Below are 25,677 nucleotides of genomic sequence, written 5' to 3'. Positions count from 1 at the left end.
CTTTAGGGGAGGCCCCGCCCCTTCCCCAGCGCCTCCCCGCCCAGTGACGCCGCAGCCCCGCCTCCCGCCGCCAAGATGGCGGAGCTGGACCTGCTGGGCTCGATCCTCAGCTCCATGGAGCGCCCGCCCGCGGCCGCCGACGGAGAAACCCGGCGCCGGGCCCGGGGTCAGCGGGGGGACCGGGGTGGGGGACCGGGGTGGGGGACCGGGGGAACCGGGGGGAAGCGAGGGGGGAGCGGCCGCGGGGAGGGGGGGGAGGGGGGCGGCCCGGCCCTCGGCTCCGTCCGCCCCCCCGCGCTGTCCGTGACGCTTGGCCACGCCCCCTGCGGGCGCCGCGTGAGAGGAGCCGCGGGGTGGCCCCGCCCCCTCGCTCACTGGCCACCCCCCCAAATCACCTTGAGGGACGCTCGGGGTTCTGGCCACGCCCACAGACCCATTGGCCACACCCCTGGGCGGGTGATGGACACCTGGAGTTCAGCTGGCTCCGCTCCCTCGGTCCCCACACCTCCCAGGAACCGGGGGGGACCCGGGAGTTCGGGGGGACCCAGGAGTCCAGGAAGGGACCCAGGAGTTCGGGGGGACCCAGGAGTCCAGCAAGGGACCCAGGAGTTCGGGGGGACCCAGGCGTCCTGACCCCCCCTTCCCCCCAGAACAAGCCGCCCGGGTGAAGAAGCTGCAGGAACAGGAAAAGCGCCAGAAAGTGGAATTCAGAAAGAGGGTGAGTTGGGGGGGAAGGGGTGTCCCCGGACGCCTGGGTCCCCCCGCCCCGGACGCCTGGGTCCCACCCGAACGCCTGGGTCCCCCCAGATGGAGCAGGAGGTGTCGCAGTTCATCCAGGCCCCGGGGGAACCGCGGCGGCGCTTCCAGCCCATGAACAAGATCGAGAGGAGCATCCTGTGAGGGGACACGGGGACACGGCGGGGGGGACACGGCGGGGGGGACACGGCGGGGGGGACACGGGGCACTGGGGGAACACGGGTGGGGGGACACGGGGCACTGGGGGCGGACATGGGGGGACACTGAGGGGGACACGGGGGGCATGGGGACAATGGGGGGGACACGGGGCACTGGGGGGCACTGGGGGGGACATGGGGCACTGGGGGGGACATGGGGGCACTGGGGGGGAAGGGGGGGCCACTGGGCGGTACCGGGGACAGAACAGGAGCCCCCGAGGTGGGAGCTGGGGGCCCTGACGGAGCAGTCCGGGACCCCCCTGGGGACACTGGGGACCCCCTGGGGACATTGGGGTGTCCCCGTCCCCCCAGGCACGACGTGGCCGAGGTGGCCGGGCTGACGTCGTTTTCCTTCGGGGACGACGAGGACAATCGATACGTGATGGTGTTCAAGAAGGTGGGGACGGGGGGGACACAGACACGGGTGGGGGACACGGGGGGACAGAATGAGACACAGGGGGACAGAGACACAGGGGTGGGGGACATGGGGGGACAGAGTGAGACAGGGGTGGGGGACATGGGGGGACAGAGTGAGACATGGGGTGGGGGACACGGGGGGACATGGGGGGACAGAGTGAGACACAGGGGTGGGGGACACGGGGGGACATGGGGGGACAGAGTGAGACAGGGGTGGGGGACATGGGGGGACAGAGTGAGACATGGGGTGGGGGACACGGGGGGACATGGGGGGACAGAGTGAGACACGGGTGGGGGACACGGGGGGACATGGGGGGACAGAGTGAGACAGGGGTGGGGGACATGGGGGGACAGAGTGAGACACGGGTGGGGGACACGGGGGGACATGGGGGGACAGAGTGAGACACAGGGGTGGGGGACACGGGGGGACATGGGGGGACAGAGTGAGACAGGGGTGGGGGACACGGGGGGCCGCAGGGACAGCGGGATGTGGTGGGGACAGTTGAATGTCACGGTGCTCAAAAAGGGGGGGACATGGGGATGGGGAGAAGGGGATATGGGGGGAACCGGGGGGACATGGGAACGGGGACAGTTGGGAGGGGCCTGGGGCGGGGGAGGGGCAGCGGGGGAGGGCAGCGCGAGGTCCGACCCCCCAGGAGTTCGCGCCGTCGGACGAGGAGCTGGACGCCTACCGGCGGGGGGAGGAGTGGGACCCCGCCCGCGCGGAGCAGCGGCGGCGCCTGCGGGTGGGTGTGGCCGGGGCGGGGTCCGGTGGGCGGGGCTTGGTGGGCGGGGCTGCATGGGTGGGGCCTGGGGGGGTGATGGGACACATGAGTGGGCCGGGCTTGGCACAAAGTGGGTGTGGCTTGGGGAGGAGGGCGGGGCTGTGCAGGCTGTGGGTGGAGCTCGTTCCTCTGACCCCGCCCCAGGAGCTGGCAGCCCAGCAGGAGGAGGCGGAGCTCGAGCGTGGCCCCGCCCCCCCCGGCCCCCCCACTGACTACAAGGACAAGTACCGGCACCTGATTGGCTGCGAGGCCGCCAAGGCCGCCGCCCGCACCATGGAGGCCAATAAGGCGTACGGATGCGGTGAGTGGGGGCGGGGCCGGATGCCTGGGTCCACTGTTGGCGGGGAGGGGCTGGGGCACCTGGACGCCTGGGTCCCCGGGGGGGTGGGGTGTTCACAAGGACCCCTGGGTCCCTTGTTTGGGGCGGGGTCGTGGGGACCCTTGTAGTGGGGGAGGGGCTGGGAGGATGCCCGGATGCCTGGGTCCCCTTTTGAGGTGGGGGGAGGTTGTCAAGTCCCTGGGTCCTCTGCGGGGGGGCGTTCCCTGGGCACCTGGGTCCCCTGGGAGGGGGGGTCACCAGATGCCTGGGTCCCCTGGGGGGATTCCCTGGGTCCCCTGGGTGGGGGGGGTTGCCAGACGCCTGGGTCCCCTGGGGGGATTCCCTGGACACCTGGGTCCCCTGGGGGGGGTTCCCCGGACACCTGGGTCCCCTGGGTGGGGGGGGTCACTGGACGCCTGGGTTCCCTCTGAGGGGGTTTCCCGGAGGCCTGGGTCCCCTCTGGGGGTCTCCCCGGACGCCTGGGTCCCCTGGGGGGGTTCCCCGGAGGCCTGGGTCCCCTCTGGGGGTCTCCCCGGACGCCTGGGTCCCCTGGGGGGGTTCCCCGGAGGCCTGGGTCCCCTCTGGGGGTCTCCCCGGACGCCTGGGTCCCCTGGGGGGGTTCCCCGGAGGCCTGGGTCCCCTCTGGGGGTCTCCCCGGACGCCTGGGTCCCCTGGGGGGGTTCCCCGGACGCCTGGGTCCCCTCTGGGGGTCTCCCCGGACGCCTGGGTCCGCGGTGACCCCCGTGTCCCCCCAGTTCCGGCGGCGCACAAGCGCGACACACGCTCCATCGAGGAGGCGATGGACGAGCTGCGCGCCAAGAGGCGGCGGCGCCTGGGGGAGGGGCCCGGGGGGGAGGGGCCTGCGAGGGTGGGGCCTGGAGTGGGGGAGGGGCCCGGAGTGGGGGAGGGGCCAAGGGAGGCCTCAGCCTGAGGGGGGAGGGGCGGCTCCCGGGGGGTTTAACCTGGGGGTTGGGGGAGGGGCGACAAGGGGACACCCCCAAGTCCCGGCTCCATGTCCGTGTGTCTGTCCCACCCCCCCATAAACAAAGTGACGAGTCGGGGACAACGTTCCAGAGCTTTATTGGGGGGCGATGGTGGCTCCGGAGGTGACAGCGGCCCCAGGGGATGTTGGTGGCCCCTGGAGGGGTCTCGGTGGCCCCCAGGGGGGTCTCGGTGGCCCCGGGGGTCTCGGTGGCCCCGCGGGTCCTACTTGGCACGGGGGTTGCGGAATTTGCGTCCGGCGAACTTGGCCTTGTCCCCAAGTTCCTCCTCGATCCTGGGGGGACACGGGGTCACAGGAGGTCACGGGAGGTCACAGGAGGTCACGGGAGGTCACAAGGGGACACCGGGGGGCGTTTGGGGACAGGTGGGGTCCTCTCACCTCATGAGCTGGTTGTACTTGGCCAAGCGCTCGGAGCGACAGGGGGCGCCCGTCTTGATCTGGGAACAGAGGGGACAGTGGGTGACAATGACAAGGGGTGACAATGGGTGACAGTCGCACCTGCCCCGTGCACAGCCCCACCACCAGGGGGTGACAATGACAATGGGTGACAATGACAATGGGTGACAATGACAATGGGTGACAGTCGCACCTGGCCCATGCACAGCCCCACCACCAGGGGGTGACAATGACAATGACAATGACAATGACAGTGTGTGACAGTCTCACCTGGCCCGTGCACAGCCCCACCACCAGGGGGTGACAATGACAATGACAATGACAGTGACAGTGTGTGACAGTCTCACCTGGCCCATGCACAGCCCCACCACCAGGGGGTGACAATGACAATGACAGTGACAGTGTGTGACAGTCTCACCTGGCCCGTGCACAGCCCCACCACCAGGGGGTGACAATGACAATGACAATGACAGTGTGTGACAGTCTCACCTGGCCCATGCACAGCCCCACCACCAGGGGGTGACAATGACAATGACAGTGACAGTGTGTGACAGTCTCACCTGGCCCGTGCACAGCCCCACCACCAGGGGGTGACAATGACAATGACAGTGACAGTGTGTGACAGTCTCACCTGGCCCATGCACAGCCCCACCACCAGGGGGTGACAATGACAATGACAATGACAATGACAGTGTGTGACAGTCTCACCTGGCCCGTGCACAGCCCCACCACCAGGGGGTGACAATGACAATGACAATGACAATGACAGTGTGTGACAGTCTCACCTGGCCCGTGCACAGCCCCACCACCAGGGGGTGACAATGACAATGACAGTGACAATGACAGTGTGTGACAGTCTCACCTGGCCCGTGCACAGCCCCACCACCAGGGGGTGACAATGACAATGACAATGACAATGACAGTGTGTGACAGTCTCACCTGGCCCGTGCACAGCCCCACCACCAGGGGGTGACAATGACAATGACAATGACAATGACAGCGTGTGACAGTCTCACCTGGCCCGTGCACAGCCCCACCACCAGGGGGTGACAATGACAATGACAATGACAGCGTGTGACAGTCTCACCTGGCCCGTGCACAGCCCCACCACCAGGGGGTGACAATGACAATGACAATGACAGTGTGTGACAGTCTCACCTGGCCCGTGCACAGCCCCACCACCAGGGGGTGACAATGACAATGACAATGACAATGACAGTGTGTGACAGTCTCACCTGGCCCGTGCACAGCCCCACCACCAGGGGGTGACAATGACAATGACAATGACAGTGTGTGACAGTCTCACCTGGCCCGTGCACAGCCCCACCACCAGGGGGTGACAATGACAATGACAATGACAATGACAGTGTGTGACAGTCTCACCTGGCCCGTGCACAGCCCCACCACCAGGGGGTGACAATGACAATGACAATGACAGTGTGTGACAGTCTCACCTGGCCCGTGCACAGCCCCACCACCAGGGGGTGACAATGACAATGACAATGACAATGACAGTGTGTGACAGTCTCACCTGGCCCGTGCACAGCCCCACCACCAGGGGGTGACAATGACAATGACAATGACAGTGTGTGACAGTCTCACCTGGCCCGTGCACAGCCCCACCACCAGGGGGTGACAATGACAATGACAATGACAATGACAGTGTGTGACAGTCTCACCTGGCCCGTGCACAGCCCCACCACCAGGGGGTGACAATGACAATGACAATGACAGTGTGTGACAGTCTCACCTGGCCCGTGCACAGCCCCACCACCAGGTCGGCGATGAACGTGTCCTCGGTCTCCCCCGAGCGGTGGCTCACCATCACCCCCCAGCCGTGGCTCTGCGCCAGCTTGCACCTGGGGACAGCGGGGACAGCGGGGACATGGGGGACGTTGGGGGACATGGGGGACATGGGGGACATGGGGATATGGGGGACATTGGGGGACATGGGGATACGGGGGACGTTGGGGGACATGGGGGGACATGGGGATATGGGGACATGGGGATATGGGGATGTTGGGGTTGTGGCGCCGGGAGTTTTGCCACAGAGGTTTTTGCACCAGCGCCTTTTCACGCTGGTTTTGCACACGAACCTTCCCGGGGGTTGCACGGGGGTTGAACGGGGGTTGCACGAGGGTTGCACGGGGGTTGCACGAGGGTTGCACGAGGGTTGCACGAGGGTTGCACGGGGGTTGCACGGGGGTTGCACAGGGGTTTGCACAGGTTTTGCATGAGGCTTTTCCCAGGTTTTGCACGAGGTTCACACACGGATTTCCCGGTTTTGCACAGGGGTTTGCACAAGGGTTTTCCCAGCTTTTGCATGGCGGTTTGCACGCGGATTTCCCGGGTTTGCACGGGGATTTCCGGGCCGGCGCGGGGTTTGCACGGGGATCTCCCGGGTTTGCACGCGGATTTCCCGGGTTTGCACGGGGATCTCCCGGGTTTGCACGCGGATTTCCGGGCCGGCGCGGGGTTTGCAGGGGGCTGTGCACTCACGCCTGGATGGACTCGGTGACGGAGCCGATCTGGTTGACCTTGAGCAGGAGGCAGTTGCAGGCGCCCAGCTCGGCCGCGCGCTGGATGCGCTTGGGGTTCGTCACCGTCAGGTCGTCCCCCACCACCTGGATCCCCACCTGGGACAGGAACCGGCGCCAGCCCTCCCAGTCGTCCTGGTCAAACGGGTCCTCGATGGACACCACTGCGGGGGGAAAACCAGTATAGACCAGTATGGACCAGTATGGACCAGCATGGACCAGCACAGAGCTGCAGGAACCACCCCAGGCCCCTCCCAGCCCTCCCAGTCGTCCTGGTCAAACGGGTCCTCGATGGACACCACTGCGGGGGGAAAACCAGTATAGACCAGTATGGACCAGTATGGACCAGCATGGACCAGCACAGAGCTGCAGGAACCACCCCAGGCCCCTCCCAGCCCTCCCAGTTGTCCTGGTCAAACGGGTCCTCGATGGACACCACTGCGGGGGGAAAACCAGTATAGACCAGTATGGACCAGTCCAGAACCGCAGGGAGCCGTGTGGATCAGCGGGGATCACTATAAACCAGTATAGACCAGTGCTCACCCAGGTGGTCCCTGATGGAGCTCTGAACAACCGCCCCATTGCCTCCATCGCCCTCAGTGCCCCCAGTGCTCCCAGTGCCCCATTGCCCCCAGTGCCCCCAGTGCCCCAGTGCCCACAATGCCCCAGAGCCCCCAATGCCTCCAGTGCCCCCATTGCCCCCATGCCCGGGTAGTCCTTGATGAAGCTCTGGTAGAGCTGCCCCATCGCCCCCGTCACCCCCATTGCCCCCGTCGCCCCCATACCCGGGTAGTCCTTGATGAAGCTCTGGTAGAGCTGCCCCATCGCCCTCCATTGCCCCCCGTTGCCCCCATCGCCCCCATACCCGGGTAGTCCTTGATGAAGCTCTGGTAGAGCTGCCCCATCGCCCTCCATTGCCCCCCGTTGCCCCCATCGCCCCCATACCCGGGTAGTCCTTGATGAAGCTCTGGTAGAGCTGCCCCAGCTGCTCCCCCGAGATGAGGCGCTTGGGGTCCGGGGGGGATTTGAAGTCCAGGTCGTACTTCCCGTCCCGGCAGAACTCGGAGGCCGCCACGTCCATGCCGATCACCACCTTGTCCGGGTACCCGGCCTGCCCGATGGCGGCCTTGAGCAGCTCCAGCGCTGCGGACGGGCGTCAGCGACCGGCGGCCGGCACCGCCGTGTCAGGGACCCCGGGGACCCCGGCGCCCGGCCCCGCGCCCACAGAGACCCCGGGGACCCCGGCGCCCGGCCCCGCGCCCACAGAGACCCTGGGGACCCCGGCGCCCGGCCCCGCGCCCACAGAGACCCCGGGGACCCCGGCGCCCGGCCCCGCACCCACAGAGACCCCGGGGACCCAGGCGCCCGGCCCCGTGCCCACAGAGACCCCGGGGACCCAGGCGTCCGGGCCCTACATCCCCTCACTGGTGTCCTGCCCCCATCCCCCACGTCTCCCCCTGTCCACCAAGATCCTCTTCCCCACCCCCCAAAGTGGACCCAGGTGTCCGGGTGCTCCCCCTCCCCCCGCTTAGAGGACCCAGGCGTCCGGGTGCTCCCCCTCCCCCCCCTTAGAGGACCCAGGCATCCGGGCACTCCCCCTCCCCCCGCTTAGAGGACCCAGGCATCCGGGGCCGCTGCCCTTTCTCCAGTTACGGCCACAACCACTAAATCTGGATGTGACCCCGAAACCCGACCCCGGGCTGGGGGAGGGGCTGGAAACAACCCCGAGCCCCCCACCCAAGACGGGGGATGGGCGGGCGGCCAGGTGTCACTAAAGGGACCCAGGTGTCCAGAGGCTGTCACTAGAAGGACCCAGGCGTCCGGGGGTGTCACTAGAAGGACCCAGGAGTCCGGGGGCGTCACCAAAGGGACCCAGGCGCCCGGTACCTTCGTTGTTCTCCAGGATGTTGGGCGCGAAGCCGCCCTCGTCGCCCACGTTGGTGGCGTCCTTGCCGTACTTGGCCTTGATGACGCCCTTGAGGCTGTGGTAGACCTCGGCGCCGATGCGCATGGCGTCGCGGAACGAGGAGGCGCCCACCGGCAGCACCATGAACTCCTGCATCGCCAGCTTGTTCCCCGCGTGGGAGCCCCCGTTGATCACGTTGAAGGCCTGGACGGGGACCCAGGAGTTCGGGACACCCCCAAGAGCCAATGACCCCCCGCCAGGATCCAACTGGAACCCCTAAAGACCCAGCGACACCCCCAAAACGCAACCCAACCCATCAAAACCCAACGGAGACCCCCCAAAGACCCCAAACCCAATGGGATGGCCCAAAACCCAACTGGGTTCCTAAAGACCCACCTGGATCCCCAATGACCCAACTGGGCCCCCCAAGACTAAACAACCCCCCAAGACCCAATGACCACCCCAATGACCCAACTTGCTCCCCCAAAACCCAACCAAGACTGCCAAGACCCCCCCAAAACCCAGTGAGATGCCCCAAAACCCAAGTGGGTCCCTCAAGACCCACCTGGATCCCCAAGACCCAATGACCACCCCATTGAACCAATTTGCTCCCCCAAGACCCAATGACCACCCCAAGACCCAACCAAGACCCCCCCAAACCCAATGGGATGCCCCAAAACCCAACTGGGTTCCTAAAGACCCAATTGGCCCCCCAAAGACCCAACCAAGACCCCCAAAACCCAACCAAGACCCCCAAGGCCCAACCCAGACCCCCCCAAACACAATGGGATGCCCCAAAACCCAACTGAGACCCTCCCAAAGGCCCAACGACACCCCCAAAGACCCAAAACCCAATGGGATGCCCCAAAACTCAACTGGGTCCCCAAACACCCACCTGGAACCCCAAGACCCAACAACCCCCCCAGGACCCAATAACTACTCCAATGACCAAATGTGCTCCCCTCAAACCCAATGGGATGCCCCAAAACCCAACCAGGACCCCCCAAAGACCCAAAACCCAATGGGATGCTCCAAAACCCAACTGGGTCCCCAAGACCCAACAACCCCCCCAAGACCCAATGACCACCCCAATGACCCAACTTGCTCCCCAAAGACCCAACCAAGACCCCCCAAAACCCCATGGCATGCCCCAAAACCCAACCGAGACCCCCCCAAATTCCCAATGACACCCCCCAAAGACCCAAAACCCCATGGGATGCCCCAAAGCCCGCTCCCCAGCACGGCGGCAGTACCGGCACGGGCAGGATGAGCTCGGCGTTGCCGGCGAGGTCGGCGATGTGCCGGTACAGGGGGACCCCCTTCTCGGCCGCGCCCGCCTTGCAAACGGCCAACGAGACGCCCAGGATGGCGTTCGCCCCGAACTTGGCTGCGGGGGTGGGGGAGGGGTGAGTTAGGGGGACCCAGGCATCCGGGGAAGGACCCAGGTGTCCGGGAGGGGAGGTGTTGGGGAGGGACCCAGGCATCCAGGGAAGGACCCAGGTGTCCGCGAGGGGACCCAGGCATCTGGGAGGGACCCAGGTGTTGGGGAGGGACCCAGGCGTCCAGGGAAGGACCCAGGTGTCCGAGTGGGGACCCAGGTGTTGGGGAGGGACCCAGGCGTCCAGGGAAGGACCCAGGTGTCCGAGTGGGGACCCAGGTGTTGGGGAGGGACCCAGGCATCCGGGGAAGGACCCAGGTGTCCGGGAGGGGAGGTGTTGGGGAGGGACCCAGGCATCCGGGGAAGGACCCAGGTGTCCGCAAGGGGACCCAGGCATCTGGGAGGGACCCAGGTGTTGGGGAGGGACCCAGGCATCCAGGGAAGGACCCAGGCATCTGGGAGGGACCCAGGTGTTGGGGAGGGACCCAGGCGTCCAGGGAAGGACCCAGGTGTCCGAGTGGGGACCCAGGTGTTGGGGAGGGACCCAGGCATCCAGGGAAGGACCCAGGCATCTGGGAGGGACCCAGGTGTTGGGGAGGGACCCAGGCGTCCGGGAGGGGACCCAGGCGTCCAGGGAAGGACCCAGGTGTCTGGGAAGGGACCCAGGCGTCCGGGAGGCTCACATTTGTTCTCGGTGCCGTCCATGTCGATCATGAGCTTGTCGATCTTCTCCTGCTCCACCACGCTGATTTTCTATGGGGCCGCGGGTCAGGGGTCAGAGGTCAGGGGGCAGACCCACGCCCCCCGCCCCTCCCCCACACTCACCTTCTCCAGCAGCGCGGGGGCGATGGTTTTGTTGATGTGCTCAACGGCCTTGAGGACGCCTGGGGGAGGGGCGACCTTTGACCTCGGGGCATCTTCCCCCCTCCCCCCAGCGGGGGATGGGCTTGGGGGGCTCTTAGGATTTGGGGGGTTGTGGGGTCTTGGGGGACCCAGTTGGGTCATTGAGAGGATCTTTGGGTCATTGGGGGGTCTTGGGGGACCCAGTTGGGTCATTGGGGGGATCTTTGGGTCATTGGGGGGTCTTGGGGGGCCCAGTTGGGTTTTGGGGGTCATCGGGGGTTGTTGGGTCTTGGGAGACCCAGTTGGGTCATTGGGGAACCCAGTTGGGTCATTGGGGGGATCTTTGGGTCATTGGGGGGTCTTGGGGGACCCAGTTGGGTCATTGGGGGAATCTTTGGGTCATTGGGGGGACCAGTTGGGTCATTGGGAGGATCTTTGGATCATTGGGGGGTCTTGGGGGACCCAGCTGGGTCATTGGGGAAATCTTCGGGTCTTGGGGGGCCCAATTGGGTTTTGGGGGTCATCGGGTCATTAGGGGTTGTTGGGTCTTGGGGGGTCTTGAGGAACCCAGTTGGGTCATTGAGGGGGTCTTTGGGTCATTGGGGGTTGTTGGGTCTTGGGGGTCCTGGGGGGAGCCGGTTGTGCCCAAGGGCTCGTGGGGTGGTTGTTGGGGTGGCTGTTGGGGTGTGGGGCGGTTGTTGGGGTGAGGGGTGGCTGTTGGGGTGAGGGGTGGCTGTTGGGGTGGTTGTTGGGGTGGCTGTTGGGGTGTGGGGTGGTTGTTGGGGTGTGGGGTGGCTGTCGGGGTCCCCCGTGTCCCCGTGTCCCCCGTGTCCCGCCCCGGTCCCACCTTTGCCCAGGTACCGGCTCTTGTCCCCGTCCCGCAGCTCCAGGGCCTCGTGGATCCCGGTGGAGGCGCCGCTGGGGACGGCGGCGCGGAACCGGCCTGGGGGAGGGGCGTGAGCGAGACCCCGCGCGGGACCGGGACCCCCGGGGACCCCCGGGGACCCTCAGGACCCCCATGGCCCCCTGTGTCCCACCATGGCCCCCACGGCCCCTTGTGTCCCCCTGTGTCCCCCCATGGCCCCCACAGCCCCTCGTGTCCCCCTCTGTCCCCCCATGGCCCCTTGTGTCCCCCTCTGTCCCCCCATGGCCCCTCGTGTCCCCCTCTGTCCCCTCAGGACCCCCATGTCCCCCTAGGACCTGACAGTCCCCCATGTCCCCTCGTGTCCCCCCATGTCCCCCACACCCCCCCACATCCCCCAATTTCTCCCTATGGCCCCCACATCCTCTCGTGTCCCCCCATGTCCCCAACACCCACCACAACCTCCACGCCCCCCCATCCCCCGTGTCCCCAACGTCCCCCGTGCTCCCCACGTCCCCATCCCCACGTCCCCCAATGTCCCCAACACCCACTAAAAGCTCCGAGTCCCCCCGTGTCCCCCCGCCCCCCGTGTCCGTGTCCGTGTCCGTGTCCGTGTCCCACCCTTGGCCGTGTGCAGATCCACCTCCACCGTGGGGTTTCCCCGCGAGTCCAGGATCTCCCGGGCCACGATTTTCTGGATGGACATGGCTGCGGGGGAGGGGCGGAGGTCAGGGGGACCCAGGCGTCCGGCTGAGCCCCCCCCGCCCCCCCCCAGGGGACCCAGGCGTCCGGGGAACAGCCCCCTCCCCCCGGCTGCTTCCCAACACGGGGACCCAGGCGTCCGGGTGACCCTGATGTGACCCCAGACCCCTCCCATGCCGCAGGGGACCCCGGCGTCCGGGTGACCCTCAGTTGGCCCCAGGCAACCCCCCGCTCTCCCCTAAGGGGACCCAGGCGTCCGGGAGGACCCAGGCATCCGGGAGACGACCCTCTGCCAAAAAGGGGACCCAGGCGTCCGGGAGGGGACCCAGGCGTCCGGGGGAGACCCAGGCGTCCAGGAGGAACCCAGGTGTCCGGGAGTGACCCAGGCGTCCGGGAGGGGACCCAGGCGTCCGGGAGGGACCCAGGCGTCCGGGAGGGGACCCAGGCGTCCGGGAGGGACCCAGGCGTCCGGGCGCTGCTCACTTGCGCTGGTTCCGCTGGGTCGTGCCCCCTGGAGGGTCCCCAGGGGCTATTTATGCCCAAACCCCCCCCAGCCCCCCCTCCTCCCCCCACAAGGGACCGGGGACAAGTTCGGGAGCCAGGCGTCCGGCGGGGGGAGGGGACACGGCGGGGGACCCAGGCGTCCGGGCCGGGTGGCACTTGCCGATGGTCCCTGTGCGTCCCCTCCCCCCCCCGGGGTTATTTTTAGCCCCCCCAAAGGTCTCGAGGAAAGGACACGGTAACACGAGACCCTCCCCCTCCCCCCGAACTCCTGGGTCCTTCCCGGACTCCTGGGTCCCCAGGAGACGCCCGGACGCCTGGGTCCCCTCTTGGGGTCTCCCGGATGCCTGGGTCCTCCATCTTTGGGGGGAATCTCCCGGACGCCTGGGTCCCCTTCGGGCGGCGCTCGCAGCGCCCCCTGGCGGCTCCGCGGGAGCAGCAGCGGCCCACGGGCCTCGGGGGGGGGGGTCTCGTGGGGCGGGGGGATGGGCCCGATGGCCCCACGCGGGGGGAGGGGCGGCGGCTCTGACCACTTCCCGGGGAAGTTCCCGCCGGGGGGGGCGGGGCCCGGACGCCTGGGTCCCTCGGCCGGGGAGGGGGGAGGGGCAGCACTGGTAACCCCCCGAACCCCCCACCGGTTCTGGGGGTCGCGCCCCCCGCCCCCACAATGCAGCGGGGTGGGGGTGCGGAAAAGAACGGCGGGGGGAGGGGCCGAACTCCTGGGTCCTTCCTGAGTCCCTCCCGAACTCCTGAGTCCTCTCCCGAACTCCTGGGTCCTCCCTGAGCCCCCCCCGCACTCCTGGGTCCCCTCCCGAACTCCTGGGTCCTTTCTGAGCTCCCCCCTCTCCAAGGGGCCGCGGGGCCCCTCCCCCGCCCCGGGCAGGAAGTGAAACCGCCGCCCCTCCCCCCGTCCCGGAAAGTCCCGCCCGGGGCTGAGTCAAAGCCGCGAGACGGGGGAGGGGGGAGGGGCCTTGCACGGGGCGTGGGGGTCCTTGCACGGGGGGGAGGCGCCTTGCACGAGGGGTCTCTTTGCACGGGGGGGAGGGGCCTTGCACGAGGGGTCTCTTTGCACGGGGGGGAGGGGCCTTGCACGAGGGCTCTCTTTGCACGGGGCGGGGGTCCCAGCCCCTCCCGCCCCCCTTCGGGGCGCACGCGGCCCGTTGCCCGGGGTGGGGAAGGGGCCACACCCTGATATGGGGGAGGGGGGGTCACAATAACGGGGGGACAAGAGGGGGGGGCCGCCCCACCTCCCCATCCCCCCGATCGCCGTTATCGGGCGCACGCTCCGGCGGAAAGGGGCGTGTCCCCCCGGGTCCCGCCCCCTCAGGCCCCGCCCCCCGGGCCCCGCCCCCCCGGGCCGCTATGAAAAGCCGCCGCCTCGCGCCGCTGCCCGGCCCGACCTCGCGCCGCCGCTGCCGCCCCGCCCGCGCACGCGCAGCGGAGGCCACGCCCCGCTCCTCCTCCTCCTTCTCCTCGGCTCCGCCCCCTGCTCCGGGCCACGCCCCCGCCCCCCGCCCGGCCCCGCCCCCCCGCGCTCCCGTTCCCGCCGGCGCCATGAGCGGGTGGGCGCCGTACGTGGAGACGCTGCTGGCGGACGGCACGTGCCAGGACGCCGCGATCGTGGGGTACCGGGACACCCCCGCCGTCTGGGCCGCGGCCCCGGGGAAGACGTTCGCCAACATCACGGTGAGGGGCGCCCACGGGACGGGGGGGACGGGACGGGATGGGACGGGGGGGACGGCGCTTCCCGCCTTCCGCGGAGGGGACCCGGGCGTTCGGGAGAGGGCGGGGCCTGAGGCATCACCCCCCCCGCGATGGGCACCGCGGAGGGACAAAAAAGGCAGAAAAACGCGAAAGTTGCCAGCGTGGCCCGGCCCCCCCCCCTCCGCTTGGGGAGAGGGAGGGACCCAGGAGTTCCGGGAGGGACCCAGGAGTTCGGGAGGGGGGGACGGGATGGGACTCAGGAGTTCGGGGGGGACCCAGGTGTCCGGGAGGGACTCAGGAGTTTGGGGGGGACCCAGGCGTCCGGGAGGGACCCAGGAGTTCGGGGGGGGTGAGGGGATGGGACCCAGGAGTTCAGGGGGGACCCAGGAGTCCGGGAGGGACCCAGGAGTTCGGGGCGGGGGGGGTGACCGGATGGGACCCAGGAGTTCAGGGGGGACCCAGGAGTCCGGGAGGGACCCAGGAGTTCGGGGGGGACCCAGGAGTTCGGGAAGGGTTCCCCCTCCACTCATCCAAAATCTGGTTGACCACACCCCCCCCTTTTAAGAGGGGTCCCGAACTCCTGGGTCCCTCCCGAACTCCTGGGTCTCCTGAAAAGGGGGGGAGGGGAGGGGTCCCTAAAAACCAAAAAAAAAAATGCGCGGAATGTGGCCACTTCCCGGTGGGGGAGGGGCGGCCGGGGCTTCCTGTGGGGGAGGGGCGGCGCGCGCGCATCCCCCCCCTCCCCCCGTCCCCGGACGCCTGGGTCCCCCCGCGGAAATCGGGGTGGGAGGGGGGAGAGGAAGTTGTGGGGGGGCCCATGCTGGGGGGAGGGGGAGGGACCCCGGATGCCTGGGTCCCTCCCGAACGCCTGGGTCCCGTCCCTGAACGCCTGGGGCCCTTATAAGGTCATAAGATAGATGGGAGAGTCATGGGGGGGTGGGGGTTATGGCCCGGATGCCTGGGTCCCTTCTGGGGTCATGGGGGGGATCCTCTCCAGATTCCTGGGTCTCCCCTGGACTCCTGGGTCCCTCCCCGAACGCCTGGGTCCCTCCCAAACGCCTGGGTCCTCTCCCGGACTCCTGGGTCCCTCCTGAACACTTGGGTCCCTGCTTGGGACCCCTCCCCGAACGCCTGGGTCCTCTCCCGGACTCCTGGGTCCCCCCTTGGACTCCTGGGTGTCCCCCGGACTCCTGGGTCCCTCCTGAAGTGTTGAGTCCCCCCCCAGCCTCCTGGGTCCCCTCCCAAACACCTGGATCCCCCCCCAGACCCCTGCGTCCCCTCCCAAACTCCTGGGTCCCCCTCTGGACTCTTGGGTCCCTCCTGAAGTCTTGAGTCCACCCCCGGACTCCTGGGTCCCCTCCCGAACTCCTGGGTCCCTCCTGAAGTGTTGAGTCCACCCCCGGACTCCTGGGTCCCCTCCCGAACTCCTGGGTCCCTTCTGAAGTCTTGAGTCCACCCCCGGACTCCTGGGTCCCCTCCCGAACTCTTGGGTCCCTCCTGAAGTCTTGAGTCCACCCCCGGACTCCTGGGTCCCCTCCCAAGCACCTGGGTCCCCCCTTGGACGCCTGGGTCCCCCTGAACTCCTGGGTCCCTCATGTTCTATGTGTGTGTGGGGGGCGATTCCTCCTGCATGCCCCTGGGTCTGCTTGGGGTTGAGGTTGGGGGTGCCCCCCGACCCCGTGCCCCTGACCTGTGCCCCGTGCCCCCTGACCCCGTGCCCCCTGCCCCTGACCCCGTGCCCCCTGCCCCTGACCCCTGACCCGTGCCCGTGCGCAGGCGGCGGAGGTGGCGGCGCTGGTGGCCCCCGAGCGGGGTCCCCTGCTGGTGCAGGGGCTGACGCTGGGCGGCCTGCGCTGCTCCGTGATCCGCGACTCCCTGCTGGTGGAGGGCGAGCACAGCATGGACCTGCGGAGCAAGAGCGCGCCCGGGGCGCCCACCTTCAACATCACGGCCACCATCACCAACAAGAGTGAGTGAGACCCTAGGGACCCCTATGGACCCCTATAGAGCCCCTGAACCCCCACCTTCAACATCACGGCCACCATCACCAACAAGAGTGAGTGAGACCCTAGGGACCCCTATGGACCCCTATAGAGCCCCTGAACCCCCACCTTCAACATCACGGCCACCATCACCAACAAGAGTGAGTGAGACCCTAGGGACCCCTATAGAGCCCCTGAACCCCCACCTTCAACATCACGGCCACCATCACCAACAAGAGTGAGTGAGACCCTATAGAGCCCTATGGACCCCTATAGAGCCCCTGAACCCCCACCTTCAACATCACGGCCACCATCACCAACAAGAGTGAGTGAGACCCTAGGGACCCCTATGGACCCCTATAGAGCCCCTGAACCCCCACCTTCAACATCACGGCCACCATCACCAACAAGAGTGAGTGAGACCCTAGGGACCCCTATGGACCCCTATAGAGCCCCTGAACCCCCACCTTCAACATCACGGCCACCATCACCAACAAGAGTGAGTGAGACCCTATAGACCCCTATGGACCCCTATAGAGCCCCTGAACCCCCACCTTCAACATCACGGCCACCATCACCAACAAGAGTGAGTGAGACCCTATAGACCCCTATGGACCCCTATAGAGCCCCTGAACCCCCACCTTCAACATCACGGCCACCATCACCAACAAGAGTGAGTGAGACCCTATAGAGCCCTATGGACCCCTATAGAGCCCCTGAACCCCCACCGTCAACATCACAGCCACCATCACCAACAAGAGTGAGTACAGACCCTATAGACCCCTATAGAGCCCTATAGAGCCCCTGAACCCCCACCTTCAACATCACAGCCACCATCACCAACAAGAGTGAGTACAGACCCTATAGATACCCTATAGACACCCTATGGACCCCCACCTTCAACACCATGGCCTCCATCACCAACAAGAGTGACCCCGCCCCCCCCGGCACCTTCACCCAGAGTCACCAAGTGGGGACCGGGCACCCCCATCCCCCCTGTTCCCCTCCCCCCACACCCAGGTCCCCTCTGTCTGTGTCTCCAGGGGTCACCTGAGGCCACCCCTCCCCCACCCCTGAACTCCCGTGTCCATCCCTGGGGGTCACCCCACCCCGACCCCCTGCCCCTCCCCCACCCTGGCAGCCCCTCCCCCTCCCCGCAGCCATCGTGCTGGTGATGGGCAAGGAGGGGCTTACCCCACCCCACCCCTCCCCCACCCCATCCCCTCCCCCACCCTGGCAGCCCCTCCCCCCCGCAGCCATCGTGCTGGTGATGGGCAAGGAGGGGGTTACCCCACCCCACCCCTCCCCCACCCTGACAGCCCCTCCCCCCGCAGCCATCGTGCTGGTGATGGGCAAGGAGGGGGTTACCCCACCCCATCCCCTCCCCCACCCTGACAGCCCCTCCCCCCGCAGCCATCGTGCTGGTGATGGGCAAGGAGGGCGTCCACGGCGGCGTGGTCAACAAGAAGTGCTACGACATGGCCGCCCACCTGCGGCGCTCCCAGTACTGAGGGACCAGGACCCACTGGGACCCACTGGGGACCACGGGACCCCCCGGGACCCACCAGGACCCTCTGGGACCACCGGGACCCGCGGGGACCCCCCGGGGACCAGCAGGAGCCTCCAGGGACCACCAGGACCTGCCCCTCCCCCCCCCGCTGCCGGCAGCAAAATAAACGAACAGCCTGTGGGGAGAGGATGTGTGGGGCTGCTGTGGGGCTGCTGTGGGGCTGGGGTGTGGGGAGAGGATGTGTGGGGCTGGGGTGTGGGGAGAGGATGTGTGGGGCTGCTGTGGGGTTGGAATGTGGGGCTGGGATATGGGGTGAGATGTGGAGCCAGGATCAGAGCTGTGGGGTTGAGATGTGTGGGGTGGGATGGGGGATGTGGGGCAGAGCCATGGGGTTTGCTCGGGACGTGTGGGGCAGGGTTCTGTCTGTGGGTGTGTCCCCGGCTCCCGGACGCCTGGGTCCCTCCCTGGGTCCAAGGTCTGCACCACACCCGGGGGTCAGAGGTCGCCGTGGGGCAGCAGCCACATCACCCCCTGCTCCCTCCCCCCAGACCCACGGGAGCCGCGGGTGGGGGCGGGGCCTTTGCTGGGGGCAGAACGGGGCAGCCGTGGGGCCGGGGGACACCTGTGGGGCAGAGGGGGCGTGGCGCCGTGGGGCGGAAGCGGCTCCGGCTCGTTCGGCCCTTTTAAGGCAGCGGCTGCGGCGCTTCCCCTCCCCCACCGCCGTGAGTCACGGCCCGGACGCCTGGGTCCCTTGTGCGGAGGGGCCGGATGAGCCCCATGGCGGGAACTGCGGTGTGGGGCAGGGAAGGGGACCCAGGCGTTCGGGCCCCATAAGTGCCCAGCCCCGCTGTGGGGGCCAGGAAGGGAGGATGTGGGGCAGTTATGGGGCGGCTGTTCCGTCGCCTGCCCCGGCTCTGTCTGGGGTCCCTGACCCCCGGTGACCCCCAGTTCGTCTCCCCCGCACCCACTGACCCGAGCGTCGCACAAGAGAGGCGGAGCCTCAGCAAAGCCCGCCCACCGCGCAGCCAATCCCTGCCGCCTGCTCTTTCCCGCCTAAACACCCTCCACCAATGAACGGCGCGACGCCGGCAGCGCCGGGACCACGCCCCCTCGGCCGGGGACACGCCCACAAGTTGCTCGCGAAGCCACGCCCAAATATCTGCGATACGCCCCCTCCTGTCAGGGCCACGCCTCCCGCCCCGCCCACAGCTCCTCCCATTGGCCCGCGCTCCGCCTCCCGGGCAGGCCCCGCCCCCTCCACCGGAAGCCCCGCCCCTCCCCGGCCGCGCGCAGGCGCTCGGCGCACGCGCTGTCCCGCCCCGAGTCACCTTGGGGTCCGGACCCCCCGGGTCCGTCCGTGTGTCCCCCGGTCCGTCTGTTCCCCCCGGTCCGTGTGTCCCCGGACCCGCGTCCGCTCCCGATGGCGGCGGCTCCGGCGGCTCCGGCGGCTCCGGCCGAGCGGCCCAAGACGTCCCCGAAGTCCGTGAAGTTCCTGTTCGGCGGCCTGGCCGGGTGAGACCCCGAACGGGGCACAAACGGGACCCGAACCGGACTCCGAACCGGGACCCCAAACGGGACCCGAACCGGGACCCGAATCGGGACCCAAATGAGACCCGAACGGGACCCCGAACTGGGACCCCAAACGGGACCCTGAACCGGGACCCCAAACGGGACCCTGAACCAGGACCCAAAACCAGGACCCCAGACGGGACCCCAAACGGGACCCTGAACCAGGACCCCAAACGGGACCTGAACTGGGACCCAAAACCGGGACCCTGAACCCAAACAGCCCCCAAACCGGGCCGGGGCTCAGGCTGATTCTGGGGTGTCTCACAGAGATTTTGGGGTGAATTCCCCCGTTTTTGGTGCAGGATGGGCGCCACGGTGTCCATGCAGGGTTGGGTGGGTGTTGGGGTGTCTCACAGAGATTTTGGGGTGAATTCCCCCGTTTTTGGTGCAGGATGGGCGCCACGGTGTCCGTGCAGGGTTGGGTGGGTGTTGGGGTGTCTCACAGAGATTTTGGGGTGAATTCCCCCGTTTTTGGTGCAGGATGGGCGCCACGGTGTTCGCACAGGGTCGGGTGGGTGTTGGGGTGTCTCACAGTGATTTTGGGGTGAATTCCCCCGTTTTTGGTGCAGGATGGGCGCCACGGTGTTCGTGCAGCCGCTGGACCTGGTGAAGAACCGGATGCAGCTGAGCGGGGAGGGGGCGCGGACGCGCGAGTTCCCCACGAGCTTCCACGCGCTGGCGGCCATCCTGAGGAACGAGGGGGTGCGGGGCATCTACACCGGGTACGGGACCCAAAACACCCCAAAAACACCCCAAAACACCCCCTGACCCCTGGGTTCATCCTGAGGAACGAGGGGGTGCGGGGCATCTACACCGGGTATGGGACCCAAAACACCCCAAAAACACCCCAAAACACCCCCTGACCCCTGGGTTCATCCTGAGGAACGAGGGGGTGCGGGGCATCTACACCGGGTATGGGACCCAAAACACCCCAAAAACACCCCAAAACACCCCCTGACCCCTGGGTTCATCCTGAGGAACGAGGGGGTGCGGGGCATCTACACTGGGTACGGGACCCAAAACACCCCAAAACACCCCCTGACCCCTGGGTTCATCCTGAGGAACGAGGGGGTGCGGGGCATCTACACCGGGTACGGGACCCAAAACACCCCAAAAACACCCCAAAACACCCCAAAATACCCCCTGAAACCCCCACTGAACCTCCTGAACCCCTTGAACCCAACCCGGGAACCCCTGAACCCCCTGAGCCCCACTGAACCCCCAGTGAACCTCCTGAGCCCCATTGAACCCCTGAACCCCAAAACAACCCCTGAGCCCCATTGAACCCCCACTGAACCCCATTGAACCCCCCAAACCTCAAAACACCCCGAGCCCCATTGAACCCCCAGAATCCCCTGAGCCCCACTGAACCCCATGACCCCCCGGGTTCATCCTGCGCAAGGAGGGGCTGCGGGGCACATACACCGGGTACCCCAAAATCCTGAACCCCCCAAGCCCAACCCGGGAGCCCCGAACCCCATCGACCCCCCTGGGGCAGCTTCACGGGGATTTGAGGCAGTTCTGTGGGATTTGGGGGCATTTCTCACATCTCCCCATTTTTGGGGGTGTCTCCCCCATTTCCGGGGTGTCTGACCCCATTTCCAGGGTGTCTGACCCCATTTCTGGGCTGTCTCCCCCCATTTTCGGGGTGTCTGACCCCCCATTCCCCCCAGGCTGTCGGCGGGGCTGCTGCGCCAGGCCACCTACACCACCACGCGCCTGGGGATCTACACGGTGCTGCTGGAGCGGCTGGGGGGGCCGGACGGGACGCCCCCCCCGTTCCTGGCCAAGGCCGCCATGGGGATGACGGCGGGGGCCGCCGGGGCCTTCGTGGGGACCCCGGCCGAGGTGGCGCTGATCCGCATGACGGCCGACGGGCGGTGAGAACGGGGCGAAAACACCCGAAATCGCGCAAAACGCCCCGAAATCCTGACCCAAACGGGGGGGTTAACCCAAACGGGGGGTTCTGACCCCAACACGGTGTCCTGACCCAAACGGGGGGGTTAACCCAAACGGGGGGTTCTGACCCCAACGCGGTGTCCTGACCCAAACGGGGGGTTAACCCAAACGGGGGGGGGGTTCTGACCCCAACGCGGTGTCCTGACCCAAACGGGGGGGTTAACCCAAACGGGGGGGGGGGTTCTGACCCCAACACGGTGTTCTGACCCAAACGGGGGGTTAACCCAAACGGGGGGTTCTGACCCCAACACGGTGTTCTGACCCAAACGGGGGGGTTAACCCAAACGGGGGGTTCTGACCCCAACACGGTGTTCTGACCCAAACGGGGGGGTTAACCCAAACGGGGGGTTCTGACCCCAACACGGTGTCCTGACCCAAACGGGGGGTTCTGACCCCAACGCGGTGTCCTGACCCCACCCCCTGTTCCCGACCCGGCCCCAGGCTGCCCCCCCAGCAGCGCCGCGGGTACCGGAACGTGCTGGACGCGCTGGTGCGGATGGCGCGGGAGGAGGGGATCGGCACGCTCTGGAGGGTACGGCACCCAGCCCTGCGACCCCCCTGTGAACCCCAAAACCCACCCCGACCCCCTGCGACCCCCTGACCGCCCTGTGAACCCCAAAACCCACCCTGACCCCCTGTGACCCCCTGACCCCCCTGTGAACCCCCAGACCTGCACGGGGGGACCAGCACGCTCTGGAGGGTACAGCCCCCTGACCCCTGGGACCACTGACCTCTCTGTGACCTCCTGACCTCCCTGTGACCCCCAAAACCCACCATGACCGCCCTGTGACTCCCGGATCCCCCTGTGAACCCCCAAACCTGCATGGGGGGATCAGCACGCTCTGGAGGGTACGGGGGACCCCAAATACAGGGGGACCCCAAAACCCACCCTGACCCCCCTCTGACCTCCCTGTGACCCCCTGGCCCACCATTGACCCCGTGATCCCCCAAACCTGCGAGGGGGGGATCCCCACACTGGGGGGTACACATGGGGGGGTCAGGGAGACTTGGGAGACCCCCCGCACCCCACATTCCCAGGGCTGCGTCCCCACCATGGCTCACCCTGGGGTGCAGGGGAGGTTCTGGGTCGTTTTGGGGTGCAGGGGGGGTTCATATTTTGGGGTGCCCCCTTTCCAGGGCTGCATCCCTACCACGGTTCACCCTGGGGTCAGGGGGGGTTCTGGGTTGGTTTTGGGGTGCAGGGGGGTTCATATTTTCGGGTACCCCCTTTCCAGGGCTGCATCCCTACCATGGTTCACCCTGGGGTCAGGGGGGGTTCTGGGTTGGTTTTGGGGTGCAGGGGGGTTCATATTTTGGGGTACCCCCTTTCCAGGGCTGCATCCCCACCATGGCTCACCCTGGGGTGCAGGGGGGGTTCTGGGTCGTTTTGGGGTGCAGGGGGGGGTTCATATTTTGGGGTACCCCCTTTCCAGGGCTGCATCCCTACCATGGCTCGCGCCGTCGTGGTTAACGCCGCCCAACTCGCCTCCTACTCGCAGTCCAAGCAGTTCCTGCTGGAGACAGGTACGTGGGGGACCCCAAAACCCCTGACCCCCCAACACCCCCCTGACCCCCCCCAGCACCCCGTGACCCCCCCGTGACCCCCGTCTCAATTTTGGGGTGTCCCCCCCAGGCCACTTCCGCGATGACATTTTGTGCCACTTCTGCGCCAGCATGATCAGCGGCTTGGTCACCACGGCCGCCTCCATGCCCGTCGACATCGTTAAAACACGGTGGGTAATTAGCGGGGGGGGGGGGGCGTTAATTAACGAGCGGGGACCCCCCCGCACCTTCCCGGGGGGGGACGCCCCGAAAATCCCCGGTTTTCACCCCAAAATTGGCCCCTGCAGCATCCAGAACATGCGGACGATCGACGGGAAACCCGAGTATCGCAACGGGCTGGTGAGTTTGGAGGTCCCCAGTTTTGGGAGGTCCCCAGTTTTGGGGGTACTCCAATATTTTGGGGTTCCCCCATTTTTCGGGGTCCCCGTTTCCCCCTGGAGGCGTCACCAGTTTTGTGTTTCCAGACCCCACTCCTGTCTCTGGGGTTCCCCCCTTTTTGGGGTGTCCCCCCATTTTGGGGCCCCCTCCTTATTTTGGGATCCCCCCCAATCCCAATCCCCTGTGTGTCCCCCTTATCTTGAGGGGATTCACCAGGATTTGGGGGGGATCCCCAGGGGTTTCTTGAGGTTCCCTCTGGTTTGGGGGTTCCAGCCCCATTTTAGGGGGGTTCCCCGGGGTTTTTGGGGTTCCCCAGGTGCCGGGGTCCCCCTGACGCCCCGTTTTCCCCGCAGGAGGTGCTGGTGCAGCTGGAGGGGCCCCCGTTCTCTTTAGGGCGCTCCCCGGGGTTTGGGGTTTCTCCTGGGGTTTCTCCTGGGGTTTTTGGGGTTTCTGCTGGGGTTTTTGGGGTTCTCCCGGGGATTTTGGGATTCCCCAGGTGTCGGGGTCCCCCTGACGCCCCGTTTCCCCGCAGGAGGTGCTGGTGCGGGTGGTGCGGCTGGAGGGGCTCCCCGCGCTCTGGAAGGGCTTCACCCCGTACTACGCGCGGCTGGGCCCGCACACCGTGCTCACCTTCATCTTCCTGGAGCAGCTGAACCGCGCCTACGGGCGCCTGTTCCTCAACCCCTGACCTATGGATCTATAGGGGCCGGGGGGGAGGGTGGGTCACGTTCACCTGTTCCTCAACCCCTGACCTATGGATCTATAGGGGCCGGGGGGGAGGGTGGGTCACGTTCACCTGTTCCTCAACCCCTGACCTATGGATCTATAGGGGCCGGGGGGGAGGGTGGGTCACGTTCACCTGTTCCTCAACCCCTGACCTATGGATCTATAGGGGCCGGGGGGGAGGGTGGGTCACGTTCACCTGTTCCTCAACCCCTGACCTATGGATCTATAGGGGCCGGGGGGGAGGGTGGGTCACGTTCACCTGTTCCTCAACCCCTGACCTATGGATCTATAGGGGCCGGGGGGGAGGGTGGGTCACGTTCACCTGTTCCTCAACCCCTGACCTATGGATCTATAGGGGCCGGGGGGGAGGGTGGGTCACGTTCACCTGTTCCTCAACCCCTGACCTATGGATCTATAGGGGCCGGGGGAGGTGTGGGTCACGTTCACCTGTTCCTCAACCCCTGACCTATGGATCTATAGGGGCCGGGGGAGGTGTGGGTCACGTTCACCTGTTCCTCAACCCCTGACCTATGGATCTATAGGGGCCGGGGGAGGGTGTGGGTCACATTCGCCTGTTCCTCAACCCCTGACCTATGGATCTATAGGGGCTGGGGAGGGGTGTGTGGGTCACATTGGGCTGTTCCTCAACCCCTGACGTATCGATCTATAGGGGCCAGGGGTGCAGGCCGTGTGTGGGTCACATTCAGGTGTTCCTCAACCCCTGAGCTATGGATCTATAGGGGCCAGGGGGGTGTGTGGGTTACATTCGGCTGTTCCTCAACCCCTGACCTACAGATCTATAGGGGCCGGGGGTGTGGGGTGTGTGTGGGTCACATTGGGCTGTTTCTCAACCCCTGACCTATGGATCTGTAGGAGCTGGGGGTGCATGTGGGTCACAGCCACTTGTTCCTGACCCCAGCCTATGGATCTATAGGGGCTGGGGCACGTGTGTGGTTCACAGCTGCGTGTTCCTGACCCTGTGGCATCTATAGGGGCTGGGGGGTGTATATGGTGTTCTCACATCCCTACAGGGTGTTCCCAAGTCCCTATAGGGGGTATAGAGGAGCTGGGGGGTGTATATGGTGTATATGGGTCACAGCCACCTCTTCCTCACCCCCTGACCCCCCTATGGAATCCATAGGGGCTGGGGGGTCCCTATAGAGGTGTCTCATGTCCCTGCGGGGTGTCCCCATGGGGGGCTCGGTCTGTCTGTCCCTATAGGGGCTCAGGGTGTCCATGGGTCCCTGTGGGGTGTCAAAGGCCAAGGTCATGGGCAGGAGCCCCCCCCCCCCTTCCCAAAGGGCTTCGGTACTGACAGCTCGTTATCGTGTAACTGATTGATTAATTAAAGCGGAATCATGTGGAGGCGGCTCTGACCCGAACTGGGGACACTGGGGGACACTGGGACGAACTGGGGGACGCTGGGATAAACTGGATTGAACTGGGGGAACTGGGCTGAACTGGATTGAACTGGGGACACTGGGATAAACTGGATTGAACTGGGGACACTTGGATAAACTGGACTGAACTAGGGGAACTGGGGACACTGGGATGAACTGGATTGAACTGGGGACACTGGGATAAACTGGATTGAACTGGGGACACTAGGTTGAACTGGGGACACTTGGATAAACTGGACTGAACTAGGGGAACTGGGGACACTGGGATGAACTGGGGGACAGTG

At 66.7% G+C, this 25,677-nt stretch overlaps 4 protein-coding genes across 7 annotated transcripts; 3 read left to right on the top strand and 1 right to left on the bottom strand.

Annotated features, from left to right (window-relative positions):
* Positions 1 to 24: 24 nt before the first annotated feature.
* SPAG7 (sperm associated antigen 7) lies at positions 25 to 3,540 on the top strand. The gene is made up of 7 exons (XM_065861874.2): positions 25 to 166; positions 651 to 718; positions 808 to 896; positions 1,266 to 1,350; positions 2,027 to 2,116; positions 2,300 to 2,456; positions 3,230 to 3,540. Exons 1-7 carry the CDS (start codon positions 76 to 78, stop codon positions 3,403 to 3,405), a joined length of 756 nt encoding a protein of 251 aa, XP_065717946.1. The 5' UTR covers positions 25 to 75; the 3' UTR covers positions 3,406 to 3,540.
* ENO3 (enolase 3) lies at positions 3,539 to 12,810 on the bottom strand. Of its 2 annotated transcripts, XM_065861875.2 has the most exons (12): positions 12,585 to 12,810; positions 12,021 to 12,107; positions 11,385 to 11,480; positions 10,520 to 10,578; positions 10,378 to 10,447; positions 9,570 to 9,703; positions 8,298 to 8,520; positions 7,356 to 7,553; positions 6,373 to 6,574; positions 5,624 to 5,732; positions 3,856 to 3,914; positions 3,539 to 3,750 (listed from the first exon to the last, which is right to left on the bottom strand). In XM_065861875.2, exons 2-12 carry the CDS (start codon positions 12,103 to 12,105, stop codon positions 3,681 to 3,683), a joined length of 1,305 nt encoding a protein of 434 aa, XP_065717947.1. In that variant the 5' UTR covers positions 12,106 to 12,107; positions 12,585 to 12,810; the 3' UTR covers positions 3,539 to 3,680. The 2 variants fall into 2 exon arrangements, with proteins under 2 accessions (XP_065717947.1, XP_071656371.1); XM_071800270.1 differs by lacking the exon at positions 12,585 to 12,810 and having other exon boundaries at positions 12,021 to 12,433.
* Positions 12,811 to 13,996: 1,186 nt separating this feature from the next.
* Positions 13,997 to 17,982, top strand: PFN1 (profilin 1). The gene is made up of 3 exons (XM_065861883.2): positions 13,997 to 14,288; positions 16,083 to 16,275; positions 17,702 to 17,982. The coding sequence occupies exons 1-3, from the start codon at positions 14,157 to 14,159 to the stop codon at positions 17,797 to 17,799; spliced, it is 423 nt and encodes a 140-aa protein (XP_065717955.1). The 5' UTR covers positions 13,997 to 14,156; the 3' UTR covers positions 17,800 to 17,982.
* Positions 17,983 to 19,084: 1,102 nt separating this feature from the next.
* On the top strand, positions 19,085 to 25,358 carry SLC25A11 (solute carrier family 25 member 11). Of its 3 annotated transcripts, XM_065861878.2 has the most exons (8): positions 19,085 to 19,310; positions 19,937 to 20,089; positions 21,041 to 21,247; positions 21,768 to 21,858; positions 22,760 to 22,850; positions 22,960 to 23,059; positions 23,177 to 23,228; positions 23,800 to 25,358. In XM_065861878.2, the coding sequence occupies exons 1-8, from the start codon at positions 19,219 to 19,221 to the stop codon at positions 23,953 to 23,955; spliced, it is 942 nt and encodes a 313-aa protein (XP_065717950.1). In that variant the 5' UTR covers positions 19,085 to 19,218; the 3' UTR covers positions 23,956 to 25,358. The 3 variants fall into 3 exon arrangements, with proteins under 3 accessions (XP_065717950.1, XP_071656373.1, XP_071656372.1); XM_071800272.1 differs by lacking the exons at positions 19,085 to 19,310; positions 19,937 to 20,089 and adding an exon at positions 20,172 to 20,374; XM_071800271.1 differs by lacking the exons at positions 19,085 to 19,310; positions 19,937 to 20,089 and adding an exon at positions 20,172 to 20,458.
* Positions 25,359 to 25,677: the final 319 nt, after the last annotated feature.

The sequence above is a fragment of the Patagioenas fasciata genome, chromosome 29, assembly GCF_037038585.1.
Source record: "Patagioenas fasciata isolate bPatFas1 chromosome 29, bPatFas1.hap1, whole genome shotgun sequence".
NCBI lineage: Eukaryota > Metazoa > Chordata > Aves > Columbiformes > Columbidae > Patagioenas > Patagioenas fasciata.
Note: the sequence above shows the minus strand (reverse complement) of the source record. Positions and strands in the feature narration are given on the sequence as shown.